Raw genomic sequence first — 16,751 nt, 5'->3', positions numbered from 1 at the left:
GTCCCCTGCATCGGCAGGCGGACTCTCAACCACTGCGCCACCAGGGAAGCCCATGAATAGTGTTTTTTGTATTCTAAGAAATCTTTACCTTCCTCAAGTTTATGAAGATACTCTCCTTTAAAAGTTTTTTTTAAATTGAAGTATATGTAGTTGATTTACAATGTTGTATTAGTTTCAGATGTACAGCATAGTAATTCAGTTACACATACATATATATATTCTTTTTCAGATTCTTTTCCCTTCTAGGTTATTGCAAAATATCTAGTATGTCCCTGTTGGTTATCTGTTTTATATATACTAGTGTGTATATGTTAATCCCAAACTCCTAATTTATCCCTCCCATCCCTTTCCCCTTTGGTAACCATAAATTTGTTTTCTATGTCTGTAGGTCTGTTTCTGTTCTGAAAGTAAGTTCATTTGCATCTTTCTTTTCTTTTCCTTTTTTTTTTTTAGATTCCACATATAAGTGATCTATTTTTCTTTGTCTGGCTTATTTCACTTAGTATGATAATCTCTAGGTCCATCCATGTTGCTGCAGATGGCATTATTTCATTCTTTTCTATGGCTGAGTAATATTTCGCTATATATATACACATACACCCCACATCTTCTTTATCCACTCATCTGTCGATGGACATTTAGGTTGCTTCCATGTCTTGGCTATTGTATTGGGTTGGCCATAAAGTTCGGGTTTTTCTGCAAGATGTTACGGGAAAACGCGAACGAACTTTTTGGCCAACCCAATAAATAGTCCTGCAGTGAACATCGGGGTGCTTGTATCTTTCCGAATTAGTTTTCTCTGGATATATGTCCAGGAGTCAGATTGCAGGATCATATGGTAACTCTATTTTTAGTTTTTAAGAAACCTCCATACTGTTCTCCATAGTGGTTGTACCGATTTACATTCCCACCAACAGTGCAGGAGGGTTCCCTTTTCACCACACCCTCTCCAGCATTTATTATTTACAGACTTTTCCATAATGGCCATTCTGACTGGTGTGAGGTGATACCTCATTGTAGTTTTGATTTGCGTTTCTCTAATAATCAGCGATGTTGAGCATCTTTTCATGGGCCTGTTGGCCTTATCTTTCTTCGAGAATCTTTACATCCTTACTTTGTGTCTGTCTGTGTATATTTGTTTTAGCAAAAACTGAGAGGAGTGTTCATTTTTAGTGATGATACTGGATTTGTCTTCATCTCCTTCAGTTGCTTTATGTTTTTTGAAGCTCTCTTAATAGGTATACTTATTTAGTATTTTTAGGACTTGGTGATAAATTCAGTCTTTCATTACCGTGAAATATTCCTCTTTATCTCTAATAATATTTTTGTCTTTGAGTCTACTTTGTCTAATATTACTCTAGCTATACCAGCTTTTTAATTCTTAACATTTTTATAGTGGTTTTTTTTACCCTTTTACTGTAGTAAACCTGTTCATACTTTTGTATGTGAAGTATGACTTCTGTATACAAAATGTAGTTGAGTCATCCTTTTTTTTTTTGAGTCATCCTTTTTAATCTAGTCAAATAGTATCTTCCTTTCACAATGAATATTTAACCTATTTAATTATTCCGGGGTTTGGGTTTTAGACTTTTGCCTTATTTGTATTCTATTTGTTTTATCTGTTCTTTGTTCCCTGTTCCTTCTTTACTGCCTTCTTTTGAGTTGAGTACTTTTTGGTATTTTATTTCACCTTTTCTTAAGTGACTGTTTAGCTGTTCTTCGGTGTGTAATTTTTAGTGTTGCTTTTACTGTATGCATCTTTAACTTACCAGTTGAACTTAACAAAATGTTATATCACTTTATAAACCGTGTGATAACCACGTGCTTTTATCTAAGTCCTTCTGTCTCTTGTCATCATATATCACTTACACATATGTTATAACCCTCACAACACATTGACTACTTAAATTAAAAATGATTTTTTAAAGAGATTTAAAAGTACATAAAAAATAAAGAAAATAAAAAGTTCTTTTCGGGAATTCCCTGGTGGTCCAGTGGTTAGGACTTGGAGCTTTCACTACTGCGGCCCCGAGTTCAGTCCCTGGTTGGGGAACTAAGATCCTGCAAGCCCCAAAGAAAAAAAAAGTTCTTTTCTTTTTACCCATAGAATTTTTCATTTCTTTTTGCAGTTCCCAACTTCAGTCTTGTATTCTGTTCCTTCAGCTTGAAGAACTTCCTTTAACTTTTTATTTTATAGTGAATAACTTCTGCTGATGAATTCTCTCAGCAGTTGTTTATCTGAAAATATCTTTATTCACCTTCATTTTTGGGAAGATATTTTCCATGGATATGGAAATTACAAATTGATATAGAATTTTAGGTTTACGTAAACCTAAACAAATTTAGTTGTTTAAATATATTAATGACATTGTTTTCTGTATTACATTGTTTCTGAAGAAAAGTCAGTGGTTTTTCTAAGCATTGTTTTCTTTATGAAATATTTCTCTGTCTTCCCCCTGGCTGATTTTGATGCTTTTTTTTAATTATTATAACTTAAGATGTTTTTATTTGATTCTCACAATAAGAAGATGACGATAGATAGTAATAATAGATATTCTCAGTTCCATTTTTACACATCAGAAAACTGAGATTCAAGAGTGTTAAATAAATTCTTTGGCGACCACAGCAAGGAATGGTAGGGCTAGAAAGCAAGCTCAGGTCTTCTCAAGCTGCGCTTAGCACGCTCTAACGCTGAGAAAGAGAACTTGGGGATATAACAAAGAAGGAAAATGCCTTTAGCACAGGGATCTTCTGTGGAAGAGAAAAGAAGCAAGCAATTTGGGTGACACGCTCAAACATGACATAAAAAAGCTGGTATGAATTTTGTAGATCTTTTTGTTCAACCTCTTTTTTTTTTGCTTTTTTTTTATGTTTGATTTTTCAGCAGTTTGACTATTAGGTTCTTATGTATAGTTTTCCTTGTATTTATTCTCCATGGAGTTTGCTGAGTTTGTTAGATCTGTGGATTAATCTCTTTCATCAGTTTTTGAAAGTGCTCAGACATCATCCTTTCAAATATTTGTTCTGCTTCACTCTCTCTTCTCCTGCTAATTATTCAATTAAATATATGTTATAGTGCTTACTATTAGAGGTCTCTGGTTTATTCATTTTGTTTTCTTTTTGTGTGTTAGTTTAGATAATTTCTTTGCTCTGTCTTTCTAGTTCACTGATTGCTTTTCTTCTCTTGAGCCCAGTCTGCTGTTAAAACCATTAAATGGATTCTCTGCATTTCTTTTAGTTCTAGTGTTTTCACTTAATTTATCTTTTTTTAAAAAAAATACTTTTGGGCTTCCCTGGTGGCGCAGTGGTTGAGAGTCCGCCTGCCGATGCAGGGGACGCGGGTTCGTGCCCCGGTCCGGGAAGATCCCACGTGCTGCGGAGCGGCTGGGCCCGTGAGCCATGGCCGCTGAGCCTGTGCATCTGGAGCCTGTGCTCCGCAATGCGAGAGGCCACAACAGTGAGAGGCCCGCATACCACAAAAAAAAAAAGAAAAGAAAAAAACTAGTTTTAAATAACACCCCCCCAGTCTATCCACACGTTACCTAGCTTTTGAACTAAATTCTTTTTATCATAGTTATTTTTAAAAAATTAATTTATTTTGACTGCGTTGGGTCTTTGTTGCTGTGTGCAGGCTTTCTCTGGCCGTGGCAAGCGGGAGCTACTCCTTGTCATGGTGTGCGGGTTTCTCGTTGCAGTGGCTTCTCTTGTTGCGGAGCACAGGCTCTAGGCACACGGGCTTCAGTAGCTGTGGCACATGGGCTCAGTAGTTGTGGCTCATGGGCTCTAGAGCACAGGCTCAGTAGTTGTGGCGCACGGGCTTAGTTGCTCTGTGGCATGTGGGATCGTCCTGGACCAGGGCCTGAACCCATGTCCCCTGCGTTGGCAGGCGGTTTCTTAACCACTGCGCTACCAGGGAAGCCCCATAGTTATTTTAAAATACCTGTCTGTCAGTTTCAACATTTGGGTCATTTATATATGTGAGTTTTCTACTATTTTTTTTCACTTGATTATGGACCCTTTTTGTTTGTTTGTTTCATGTGTCTATAATTTTTTATATGTATGTTGGACTTGCTGTATTTAAGAACAGTTGAGATGGAAGTAAATCTTATTTCCCTTTAGAAAGAGGCATGCTGCTTACTCTGTCAGGCTGCTAGTGTGATGAGACTGAGTCAGTTTCATTTGTAGTTTAGCTGAATCTGGGCTGTGTTTTGTTTGTTTGCTTGACTTAGATTCTATTCTCCACTGTCTTCATAGGTTTTAAGCGGTGTTTGGAAACTGCAGAGATCTTTTATGCGTTGTTGCCCAGCCAGCAACCCGCTGCTAACTTTTGGTGCCTCGGGGTGATCTGTGTCCATAATGCTGCTCTGGACCCAGCTCTGCAGCGCCCTGGGGGACCCTCCCTGGGTCGTCTGCCTGTCCCGTCCTGTGGCCCAGCCACACGTGGCTGTTAGAAGTTGGTTGGGAGTTGGGCTGGACTCTTCTTAGTCACATCTGTGGCATTTGCTCCTTCTCCCACCATAAGTCTCTTCTTTCCTAGGAAAGACTCTTCATTTTCTCGAATTTAGTTAATCTGGTTTCTTTAGTCCTCAGCTCTCTGATAGGTTTTTAAAAAGCAGTGATTTTGTTGTGTGCCTGCCTGGCTTGTTCTTGATTTTAGAGTAAGAGCGATGGTCTCTTGCGAATTCCTGCATTGTACCTAGAAGCAAAAATCCAATGATACTATTCTGAATGAATTCAGTATTCATAGGGATTTTAAAGGTTATACTGTTATCTGTTAAAATGAGTTCCCAGAAAATCTCAGCACATGGTAAGGCAATTTATTATTAACCATATTTTCTATCAATAAAATGAGGCATAAATAATTGACTTCTGATTCTTTTATCTGCATACGAGCAGGTAGGGTTAGACCCATGATTCTTTATTAGGAGTGATCTTTAAAGCTTTAATGAGCCACTGTTACTGAGTAAGTGCCCCTGAGTTCACAGGTGTATTGGGCAGAAAAGAGGTTCACAACCACTGGTTGGCACACTTCCTTTGTAAAGGACCCCATAGTAAAGGTTTCGGCTTTGTGGGCTTCTGTTGCGTATTCTTACTTGGTTTTGTTTGTTTTTACAATCTTTAAAAATATGAAAACAATTCATAGTGGAGGCTATATAAAAACAGGCTCTGAGCCAGGCCATAGTCTGCTGATCTCTGGGCTAGATGATCTTTATAGTCATTTCTGGTCTCAAAAGTGAATTTCTCCTAAGTACAGTGTGTTCGGAATAGTATGTGTGAAAATATAGAGGCTCTAACTATAAAGCATTCTTTTTAATAAAGGCCTCAGCATTATCATACATGCAAGCATATTTGACATTATGTAGGCTTTTACATATTCCATCAGATTTAGAGAAAGCCTTTTTATCTTTTTTCTCTTTAGGAGTATAAACCACCAGGAACCCGCAAACTTCATAATATTCTCGGAGTAGAAACAGGAGGACCTGGTGGGCGTCGTGCTGGGGAATCGGGTCATACAGTAGCTGACTACTTGAAGTTCAAAGACCTCATTTTAAGGATGCTTGATTATGACCCCAAAACTCGAATTCAACCTTACTATGCCCTGCAGCACAGTTTTTTCAAGAAAACAGCTGATGAAGGTACAAATACAAGTAATAGTGTATCCACGAGTCCTGCCATGGAGCAGTCACAGTCTTCGGGCACCACCTCCAGTACATCTTCAAGCTCAGGTCTGTTCTTTTGATATTATATTAGGCTTTGAAATGTTTCCTCTTTTCTTTACAAAGTGGGGGTTATTTTAAAGTTTTTTAAAGTTTGTTAATGGGTGGGAGGAATTATTTTTCCCGAACCTGTTCTTTGTGTCTAGTAAAAAAATTCACCTCCCCCAAAGCTCTAATACTTAATTATGCATATAATAAATTCTGCTTGGAAACAATACTCCTTATTAGCCAAATTTTAAAATTGTTTTTAAAATGGAAATACTTGGTTCACATGCTTGAGTTTTCCCCTGACTTAACCAAACTTGGTCATATTTTAGTTCAGTGGTTGATGTGAAAGAACATAGAGAATCGGAAGCCTTCCTGGTATACTTCAGGTTCATACAGATTGTTTTTTGGTGACCCACTTCCCGTTTTAATGTTATAGTTTTAGGATATATACTTGAACAGAATTAACTTTACACTCACAAGCTGTACCGTGTTGTGATGCTTCAGGTGGGTCATCGGGGACTAGCAACAGTGGGAGAGCCAGGTCGGACCCAACGCACCAGCATCGGCACAGCGGCGGGCACTTCACAGCTGCTGTCCAGGCCATGGACTGTGAGACACACAGTCCCCAGGTGAGCAGTCACACAGCCCTTCATTCACGCCCTCCACTGTGCCCAGGCGTACCAGTGTTGGATGCCAAGTGGTTTTAGAATGATAACGTCATTTACTCTAAAAGGTTCATAGCTTCCTTGGTTGTAAGGAATTCTAACTTACACATCCTTGCAACATTTTCCCTCCGTGTTTAGAAATAGCTCCCGTTTACTGAGTGCATACCAGCAGCTGCTCCAGGTGTTTGTTTATCTTGCTTACTCTGGCAGCATTTTGAGCCTTGCCCTGTTTGGATTTTCATTTTACTTTGGGAACTGTGACTTCAAGGTTTAGGGAACTTTCCGAGGTGCGTGATCTTAATTACTGCACTCCACTGCCTCTTGTGATCTGCTCTCACTGATAGTCCTAGATTCTGAATCAGTTTGTGGTTTGATTTTCACCTCCATTTTTTGTTTTGAAGGTTTTTTGTTAAAGAGGATCTAATTAAGTAAATTTTTTTAAGGGGTGAAGCAGATGATGGTAGAATATTTATTAAATACTCTTCGTAAAATAATAAGTTAATTCATACTGAGTACTGCATTATGATGTTTACAGTGAGAGGCAAGTATATTATCTAATGAGAATAAAATGGAAGTTGATGAATATCACTGCCCATTCTTGGGACTGGGGCAGCTGAGTGCTGGTGGAGAAAGGCATACCTGTAGATGCATTGTTACCCCTGTTAATTCGTAGTCACCAGCATCTACTTGGGCAAGCTTGCATGTTTCTCAGGTCATCTCATCGTGCTCCCATTCTCTTTAATAATTGCTTCAGACTCTCCTACTCTTGCTAGAAACCTTTGCCTCCCCTTCTCTGCTCTCCCTCACTCCTCACTGTGTAAGGAACAGTCCTCAGAAAGGAGCGCTTCACTGCGTGTCGCCAGCCACCTCGCCCCACCGCCATGTGTGCTTGTCCCCTTTCTCCCGCCCCTTGTCAGCAGGGGCAGCAGCTCCTGCCTGGGGTCAGCCACCTCGGGCCCTGCCCCTCTCCTCCCACCTGCCCAGGACTTGGCCCTGCTCAGCCACTGGCCCCTGTGTCCTCTGCTCGCCTTCTTCCCGTCAGCACCTGATCATCCCCAGCTCTCTCCCATCTGAAGCAAAACCTTTCCCTGGCCCTTGTCTTCCTCGCCCCACATTTCTGCTACTATTACTTCACCCTTTAAGAAGTCTTCAGCTGCTCCAGTTGGGCTGCTTCCCAACTCAGGAAACTGTTCCTGTGGAGTCACAGTGGTCATTACTGAGGAGCCCGGCAGACACTCAGTCACTTGTCTCTCTCTGGTCCTCACTCACGTTGACACAGCCCTGGCCTCTCCGTGCTTTTTTTTTTTTGCGGTACGTGGGCCTCTCATTGCTGTGGCCTCTCCCGTTGCGGAGCACAAGCTCCGGACGCGCAGGCTCAGCGGCCATGGCTCACGGGCCCAGCCGCTCCGCGGCACGTGGGATCCTCCCGGACTGGGGCACGAACCCGCGTCCCCTGCATCGGCAGGGGGACTCTCAACCACTGCGCCACCAGGGAAGCCCCTCTCCATGCTTTTTGTAGCACTCTCCTCTGCCTTCCTGGACAGGATGGCCCTCATCCCAGCCCACCTCCTTCCTTCACTGTCTCCTTTTCGGATTCTCTGCTCCCCTGCGGCCACGTAAACGTGGGTGGTCTGTGTCCTGTCTCTCACCTTAAACACTTCCTGGTGACCTCACCTGCTCTTACCAATGACTGCAGCTACCATCTCGATGTCGGTCACTTTATGTCTTTATTTCTGATCTAGACTTCACTCCTGAGCCCCACACCTTTATTTCTAATCATTTATTATAAATACCGTTTTGGAAGTCCCTACAGCATAGCACTGCAGATGCATCCTATAAACTGATGTCATCATTTTCTCCTCCGCCAAAGCTCATCTCCTTTTATCTGTATCAATACAAGTGGCCCTGAATTTACCCATTTGCTCAGGTCGTACACCTGGCACCTGGGGAGTTCATTCTTGACTCCTCTCTCCCTCACCCCCCACCTTGAATCCAATGGTAAATAGTATGGATTCTGAATATCCTACATATGTGTCTGTTCTCTCTACTTCACCCGCTTGGTACAATCATCTCTAGCTTATCTTGCTGTAAAGATTATTCCAACTGGACTTCCAGTGTCCAGTTTCATTCACCAGTTCGCCTCTGTTCTCTTCTCTGCAGCCTCTAGTGAATGTTCAGTAGAGCAGTCTGATCCAGCTCTTTCCCTTGCTTTCAACCAGTTTCTGGCTTTCTCTTGTACTTAAAAAAAAATTGCGACTTCTTACACAGGATTCAGTGATTCCTGTCATCTGGCTCCTACCCAGGCATCCTTCCTCCTCTTCATTCATTCTGGTCTTCCTGGAATTTTTTTTTTTTTCATTTTTCAGACTGTATACCATGTTCCCTTTCACATTTCTCACATTGACCGTGCTCAGCCTGGAATAAGCTTTTCCTCTGTCTTTGCTTTGGTGACTACTATATATCCTTCAGGTCTCAAATATCACGGCCAGAGGCTTTCCCTAATTCTTTAGAACGACCTTCCTTCTTCCATCCCTTTCTCCCAGTTTCTAAATTAATGTTATTAGTTTTATGTAGTCTTTCTGCGATGTTTTATACATATGCAAGCAAATACAAATGTATATCCTTCACCTAACCTTTGTACACAAATGGTAGCATACCGTGCACACTGTTTCACATCTTGTTTTTTTTATTTTAACATGTTTTACATATATTTTTATTTATTTATTTTTGTCGTACGCGGGCCTCCCACTGTTGTGGCCTCTCCCATTGCGGAGCACAGGCTCCGGACGCGCAGGCTCAGCGGCCATGGCTCATGAGCCCAGCCGCTCTGCGGCATGTGGGATCTTCCCGGACCGGGGCACGAACCTGCATCCCCTGCATCAGCAAGCAGACTGTCAACCACTGCGCCACCAGGGAAGCCCTACATATATTTAAAAATATATATTATGGAGCTCTTTCTGTATCATATAGGGAGCTTTTTCATTCTTTTTGTTGTGTTTTTAACAGTCACGCAGTATTCCATTGTTTAGATATTCCAAGTCATTGCAGTAGTTCCCTATTAATGGACATTTAGCTTATTTCCAATCTTTTTTACTACTGCAAATAATGCTGTAATAAATAACCCTACATATAAATCATCCACACACATGCGGTTTATATGTGATATGAGTTCCTGGATGTGAAATTGCTGGGTCAAAGAGTAACGTGGTTTGTCATTTTGATAGCTGTTGCCAGATTGCTCTCCATATAGTTTTACCAGTTTAGCCTCCCACTAACAGAGTTTGGAGAAGCAGTCAGTGTGATCACCTTTGGATCAGTCTGAACTGAAAAACCTGGTATTGGACAGAGTATAGTTGCATTTCACTTATTTCTTCTTTCCATGAATTTAAGTAGCTTCATAGTTTAAGAACCATTAATATTTTCTGAGAACTTTCTGCGTATTTTTCTACTGGATTATTTTCAATAGTTTTTCTTGAATTTTGATTCTGAGACCACCTTTGTTGAGTGGTCTTAATGATCTGTGCTAGCCACTGGTGATAAAGACACAGGCTTTGCCTTCCTAGAGCTTACCGTGACACAGAAAATAAATAAAACGAATCAAATGAATAGAAATTGCAAGTACTATTAACTGTTAAAAAGAAAATAAGACAGGATAATGTAATAGAGAGTAGTGATTTGTTGGGTGGGAGGTATTAATTCAGATAGGCCGAACTGATAACAGGGAGACCCCCCAAAATATGGTAGCTTAAAAAATGTGAAGTTTCTTTTTTATGTAATAGTCCAGAGTGGGTATTCAGGTTAGTGGTGTGGCTCTCTCCCACATCCTGGGTTCCTACCATCTTAAGACTGCCCCATCCCCAAGGGCCTAGTTGTCTGCTGCATCTGGCAGGCAGAAGGACTTGGGATGTATTTTGTGGGACAGATCTGGCTGTAACATAGGAACCTTCATTCATATTCCATTGACTAAAACAGTCATATGGCCATGTCTAAGTACAGGGGAGGCTGGGGAGTAAGCGTAGTGCAGCCTTATGCTCAGGAGGAAGAGTATGTTTTTTGAGGACAATTTGGAACCTCTGCCACAGAAATTGGTGGAGCATTAGCCAGAGTGGTGAGGGAAGACTCTGGAACTGAAATGATGAGAAAGAATCATCCAAGCAGAAATTAGAAATCAGAGCATTCTAGGCAGAAGGAACAGTAAGTACAAACACCCTGAGGCTTCTGAAAGATGTTGACTAGGTAGAGGAATAGAAGGAAGATCCTGTGTAGTAGGAACTTAGGCAGCAAGAGGAAGGAGGGCTAGAGGAAAAGTTTGGAGAAATGAGCATTGGCCAGATTGTTTATGGATTTTGGATTATTTTGTTTATCCATTCATCCATCAGTGGGCACTTACTTGGGTTGTTTCCATATTTTGGCTATTGTAAATAATGCTGAAGTGAATGAACATGGGGGTACATATATCTTTTCAAGATACTGTTGTTGTTTTCTTCATATAAATACCCAGAAGTGGAATTGCAGGATCATATGGTAGTTCTGTTTTTAATTTTTTGAAGAACCTCCTCCATACAGTTTTCCATAGTGGCTGCACTAATTTATATTCCCACCAAGCAGTGCATGAGGGTTCCCTTTTTTCCACATCCTCACCAACACTTGCTACTTGTTGTCTTTTTGATAATAGCCATTCTCATGGGTGTGAAGTGATATCTCGTTGTGGTTTTGATTTGAATTTCCCTGATGGTTCATGATGTTGAGCTTCTTTTCCTGTACCTGTTGGCCATCTGTATGTCTTCTTTGGAAACATGTCTAGTCAGATCTTCTGCCCATTTTTCAATCAGATTGTTTGGATTTTTGCTGTTGAGTTTTATCAGTTCTTTATATATTTTGGATATTAGCCTGTTATCAGATAATATGATTGACAAATATTTTCTCCCATTCAGTAAGTTGCCTTTTCATTTTGTTGATGGTTTCCTTTACTGGGCAGTAGCTTTTTAGTATGTTGTCATCCCATTTATTTATTTTTGCTTTTGTTGCTTTTGCTTTGGTGTCAGATTCAAAAAATCATCACCAAGACCTATGTCAAGGAGCTTATTACTGCCTATGTTTTCTTCTAGGAGTTTTATGGTTTCAGGTCTTACATTCAAGTCTTTAATCCATTTTGAGTTAATTTTTGTGTTTGGTGTAAGATAGTGTGGTTGAGTTTCATTCTTTGGTATGTGGCTGTCTAGTTTTCCCAACACCATTTATTGAAGAGACTGTCCTTTCTCCATTGTATATTCTTCGTTCCTTTGTCATAAATTAGTTGACCGTATACGCGTAGATTTATTTCTGGGCTCTCTGTTCCGTTCCATTGATCTATGTGCCTTTTTTTATGTCAGTACCATACTGTTTTAATTGCTATAGCTTTGTAGTATAGTTAGATACCAGGGAGCATGATGCCTCCATCTTTGTTCTTCTTTCTCAAGATTGCTTTTGCTATTTGGGTTTCTTTGTGGATTACAAATTTTAGGATTATTCTTTTTTTTTTTGAAAAATGACGTTGGAATTTTGTGGGGGATTGCATTGAATCTGTAAATTGCTTTGGGTAGTTGGGACATTTTAACAGCATTGATTCTTACACGCTTCCAGTCTGTGAGCATGGACTGTCCTTCCATTTATTTTTGTCTTCTTCTTCCAGACCTTCTTCTTCTACAGGTCTTTTACTTCCTTGGTTAAAGTTATTTCTTGATATTTTATTCTTTTTGATACAGTTGTACATGGGATTGTTTTCTTTTTCTGTTTCATTATTAGTGTATAGAAATGCAGTCGATTTTTGTGTATTGATTTTATATCCTGCAATCTCATTGAGTTCATTTATTAGTTCTAACAGTTTTCTAACGGTTCTTCAGGGTTTTCCATATAATGTAATGTTATGTCATCTGCAGGTAGTGACCATTTTACTTCTTTATTTCCAATGTGGATGACTTTTCTTTTTCTTGCCTGATTTGGATTTGTGTTTTAAAAAGACTGTTCTTGCTACTCTTTGGAGAATGGTTTGGAAAAAGGCAAAGATGGAAGATGGGAGTTGATTTAGGAGGCTGTTATTATTAGTCTAGGCAAGAGATGATAGTGACCTAGGATAGAGTAGTCGTGGTGGAGATGGAGAAAAGAGGCCAGATTTGGGTTCTATTTTGGAGGTAGCTTTAGTAGTACTTGCTGATTGTTTGGATGGAGGAATGGTTGAGCAGCTAGATGGGTACTAGTGGTTCTATTAAAACAGGAAAGATTGGAGAGAGGAGGAGCTTTAGGGGGAAAGTAAAGAATGCCTTTTGGACCTGTCAGAAATATTTACTATCTGGCCCTTCCCAGAAGAAGTTTGCTGACCCTGGCATAAACAGTGCTCCCAAGGAAAGAAAGTGGAGAGTAAAATATATGAGTATGGGTGTAACTTGCTAAAAATTGAAGCTTTCGTAATAAAATATTTTTCACTCTTGAACACATTTGGAAGTTTGTGTTATAGAACTGTCTAACACATTAAGGTTTCAAAACCCTCTCTCTAACTAATGTAAATGCTAGTGTTGTAGCTTTTTATCGAAGATTAAAGCTTGGAAATGGTACTCTTAATAAATCGTTTTAAAATCTGTTCTTACAGGTGCGTCAGCAATTTCCTGCTCCCATTGGTTGGTCAGGCACTGAAGCTCCTACACAAGTCACTGTTGAAACTCATCCTGTTCAAGAAACAACCTTTCATGTAGCCCCTCAACAGAATGCATTGCATCATCACCATGGAAACAGTTCCCATCATCATCACCACCACCACCATCACCACCACCACCATGGACAACAAGCCTTGGGCAACCGGACCAGGCCAAGGGTCTACAATTCTCCAACAAATAGCTCCTCTACCCAGGATTCTATGGAGGTTGGCCATAGTCACCACTCCATGACATCCCTGTCTTCCTCAACTACTTCTTCCTCTACATCTTCCTCCTCTACTGGTAATCAAGGCAATCAAGCCTACCAGAATCGCCCAGTGGCTGCTAATACCTTGGACTTTGGACAGAATGGAGCTATGGACGTTAATTTAACCGTCTACTCCAATCCCCGCCAAGAGACTGGCATAGCTGGACATCCAACATACCAATTTTCTGCTAATACAGGTCCTGCACATTACATGACTGAAGGACATCTGACAATGAGGCAAGGGGCTGATAGAGAAGAGTCCCCCATGACAGGAGTTTGTGTGCAACAGAGTCCTGTAGCTAGCTCGTGACTAAATTGAAACTTGAGTTTGTTTCTTGTGTGTTTTTATAGAAGTGGTGTTTTTTTCCAAAAAACAAAGTGCAAAGCTGCTTGAATCAGAAGGAGATTAACACACTGAACCGCTACAAGAGGGCAAAGCTGACTTTTTTTTTTTTTAACTTGAAAAGATTGCAAAGGGACAATGAAGTTTTTAAAAGAGCCATGTCCAAACCCATCTTCACGGATAGCTCAGAGGTGTCCTCTTTTTGCCTCCCCCATTTTAACTCGCCACATCCCAGTCATAGTGGGGTTTTTGTCTTTCTATTCCACAGAAGTTGTTGTTCAGATGTTGGTCTTAATCATTTGCCAACTAATTTTAAAATAAAAGGCACTGCACATAATTTGCATTTTAAAGGGCCCCATGAGGGTGTTTTTCCTTCCATTTTTGTTTTTCCTTTTTTCCTTCCCGTTTTTGTTTTGTTTTCATTTTGTTTAGGGTGGGGGGTGGGAAATTTGGGGTTTTAAGTCCTCTAAACACACTTGGGCACGGAAATGCAGTACTGTAAGGAAGAGGGACCTCCAGCTCACACAAACATCACCTTCAGCTGTATGGAAGGGACGGTTGTATTGGAGTTTGTAAGGCACAGTAAGCATGCTAAGTGGCGGGATCAGAACTCTCCTGTCTGAACCTACTGAGGAGCAAAGCAGCAATTGCCTGGGATCCTGTGGGTCTCCCGTTGTTGAGGCCACAGTGAGATAGTAATGGAACGTGACTGGTCTCCTAACCAAGGTGCACTGAGAAGCAATCAACGGGTCAGTTGTGGCCAGTCCTGGGGAGGTCTGAGTGGTGGTCTTTGGGATAACCTTTGGCCTTATGGATTTGGACTCGAAGTTAGAAGAGCCTACCATTTCAGATGCAATCACTTTTGGACATGCTTTTGCAGACAGTCCTTAATGCTGAAAACACAGAGAATGGGTAATTCAAGAGGCCTTTCTTTTAAAATAGACTTTTGTGACCCACTAATTGTAAGGTATTGCAAGGTCACTTTGCGTGTGTCATAAAGTTGACTTCCTTATTGGTTGAAGGTCACAGAAGTAGTGGTTTGCTTTGATGGAAATAGCTACAGCTGTGTCCCTTCCTGCTTTTTACTTTTTCTTTTGCTTTTTCTCGGCACGTGGTATCTCCACCATTTCTTCTGCACAAAGATGTCTTCTGTTCATCCTGAACATTTTTAAAAAAATGCAGAATTTTATGTGACTGCTTTTTTGCCTCACAATTATGCTGTGAATTTTACAAAAATTTATTTTCTTTTTTGATAATTTATTGTACCAAAGCTGTTTTTATAGCACATAGATGTCTGTAACCAATAATGTAGCAGTTCTGCACTTTGACACAAGGTGTAACTAGACCATTTTTAAATGTCAGTTGAAAATTATGGCTGTACTATTGCTTAAACAAAACTGGAACTGTTGTTGAATCCATAGCCAATACATTTACAGCAATCTGTGTACTGAACATAATAGATTGACATCTAACTCAAGATTACAACAGCTGTTACATCCTAAATGTGTTCAGGCTTCTGAAGGTAAAGGGACACTGGATCCAGAAGCTGTGGAACCAGCAGTTGATTCTTGTATTCCTGATTAACCTACTTGTAAACTTGAAAGCAAGACCTTGATTGCACCAACAGGTCCAAACTATGAGCACGAGTAAAGCAAAACTTCCATGCATGACCCGGAAGGGAACAGGCTGGTGTCTAACAGGTGCCTGGTTTTGAGATTGTGCTGCCTTAATGTAACACAGTCTGGCAGTTGCTAAATTTGTGTTCCCATTTTAAATTGACCAATTTTATGGTGTTAAACTTTTGAGCGGTTGAGTTGGGAGAATGAAGATTAAGGAATTTACCTGTCCGGGATCAAAGAAGCCTAGAAAAGAAGCAGTAATCTACCTCTGCCGATAACCCTGTTCAAAACAACTCAGCAGAAACACCACATTAGTTTTTATTGGTCAATTCCATGTGGCTGACTAGATCAATTTTTTCTGAACAAGAGCAGGTTTTTATATGTAATCAGTCAGTGACAAAAGAAAAAAGGCTTAAAATCATGTGAATGGAAACTTGGGAATATCAGTTTTTATAAACCACAAAAATTGTTTTTGTTGTTAATCAGGAAATCCATATTTATTTTGTAATTAAATGTCAAGCCTGTGGATGGATTTTTGAACTCGGTAGTTCATAAAGTTTACAGTGAATAAAAGGACATCATCTTGAGTCTAGCAATATCAAAAGCAATTCAGTAGTTACTGCTGTTTAGGAATATAAGGTGAAGATACATGGGTCAGGTCATTTTCTGTGCTGGTTGCCACATCTTAGCAAGCACCAAAAAACGAAAGCAGTTTTTAAACCGCTATTTACATAAAGGAAGTCATAAAATCCAATGCTTCTGCATACTGTGTTATGTTACAGTCCAGTTTTGTGTGCTTTACTACACGGTTTGGTTACAGGACTTCTGTGCATTGTAAACATAAACAGCATGGAAAAGGTTAAATACCTGTGTGCAGATTGTAAGATCTGGTCCGGACTTGCTGTGTATATTGTAACGTTAAATGAAAAAGAACTCCCCTTTGTATTATAGTCATGCGGTCTTATGTATGATAAACAGTTGAATAATTTGTCCTCAGACTCTTTACTATGCTTTTTTAAAATTAATTTAAGAAAAATGTAAACATAGTCGAAATCTTTCTATGCAATTAACCTGGTCCAGGTAATGAATGGTCTGGTAGGTATACTGACTATAAGTTTAGTCAGACGTGTAGAAAGGAAAACAGTAGTTACATCAACGTAGGCTTCAGAAATCTTGGAAAGTAAACATTGGAGGTTTAACAGACCATTTTGATTTTTTAAAATTGTTTCTTTACTTGATATTCACAGTTTCTCTTTGATTCAAAGTGCTCATAGGCCGTAATGTTTAGGATGGATGTGAGAGTTAGATGATTTTCTCTAGGATTTGACCTGCTTGGAAGCAAGAGGAAGTACAAATAATATCGTTCCTCTTTCCCCAGATCCTTGATGGGGGCCTATCAGGGACTTTATACAAGAAAGTCTAGAATTCGTGCCACAGTGAATTAATCCTAACCTAAAGTCTCCTGTTTTTTATAAGTTAGCCT

The 16,751-nt window shown here is 40.0% G+C and overlaps 1 protein-coding gene across 5 annotated transcripts in view; it reads left to right on the top strand.

Annotated features, from left to right (window-relative positions):
* DYRK1A (dual specificity tyrosine phosphorylation regulated kinase 1A) overlaps positions 1–16,450 on the top strand; it is a 143,795-nt gene extending 127,345 nt beyond the window's left edge. For 3 of the 5 annotated variants that reach the window (XM_082840109.1, XM_082840110.1, XM_082840113.1), the window contains 3 exons: positions 5,420–5,726; positions 6,210–6,334; positions 12,996–16,449. In XM_082840109.1, the coding sequence (XP_082696235.1) occupies positions 5,420–5,726; positions 6,210–6,334; positions 12,996–13,616 (1,053 nt within the window). In that variant the 3' untranslated portion in view covers positions 13,617–16,449. Of the gene's footprint in view, positions 1–5,419; positions 5,727–6,209; positions 6,335–12,995 lie in introns of all 5 variants that reach the window. The other 2 variants (XM_082840112.1, XM_082840111.1) reach the window with 1 other exon arrangement.
* The last annotated feature ends 301 nt before the right edge of the window (positions 16,451–16,751 follow it).

Source organism: Leucopleurus acutus (genome assembly GCF_964270905.1).
Source record: "Leucopleurus acutus genome assembly, chromosome: 5".
Taxonomy (NCBI): domain Eukaryota; kingdom Metazoa; phylum Chordata; class Mammalia; order Artiodactyla; family Delphinidae; genus Leucopleurus; species Leucopleurus acutus.
This window is presented reverse-complemented; position numbering and strand designations above follow the sequence as displayed.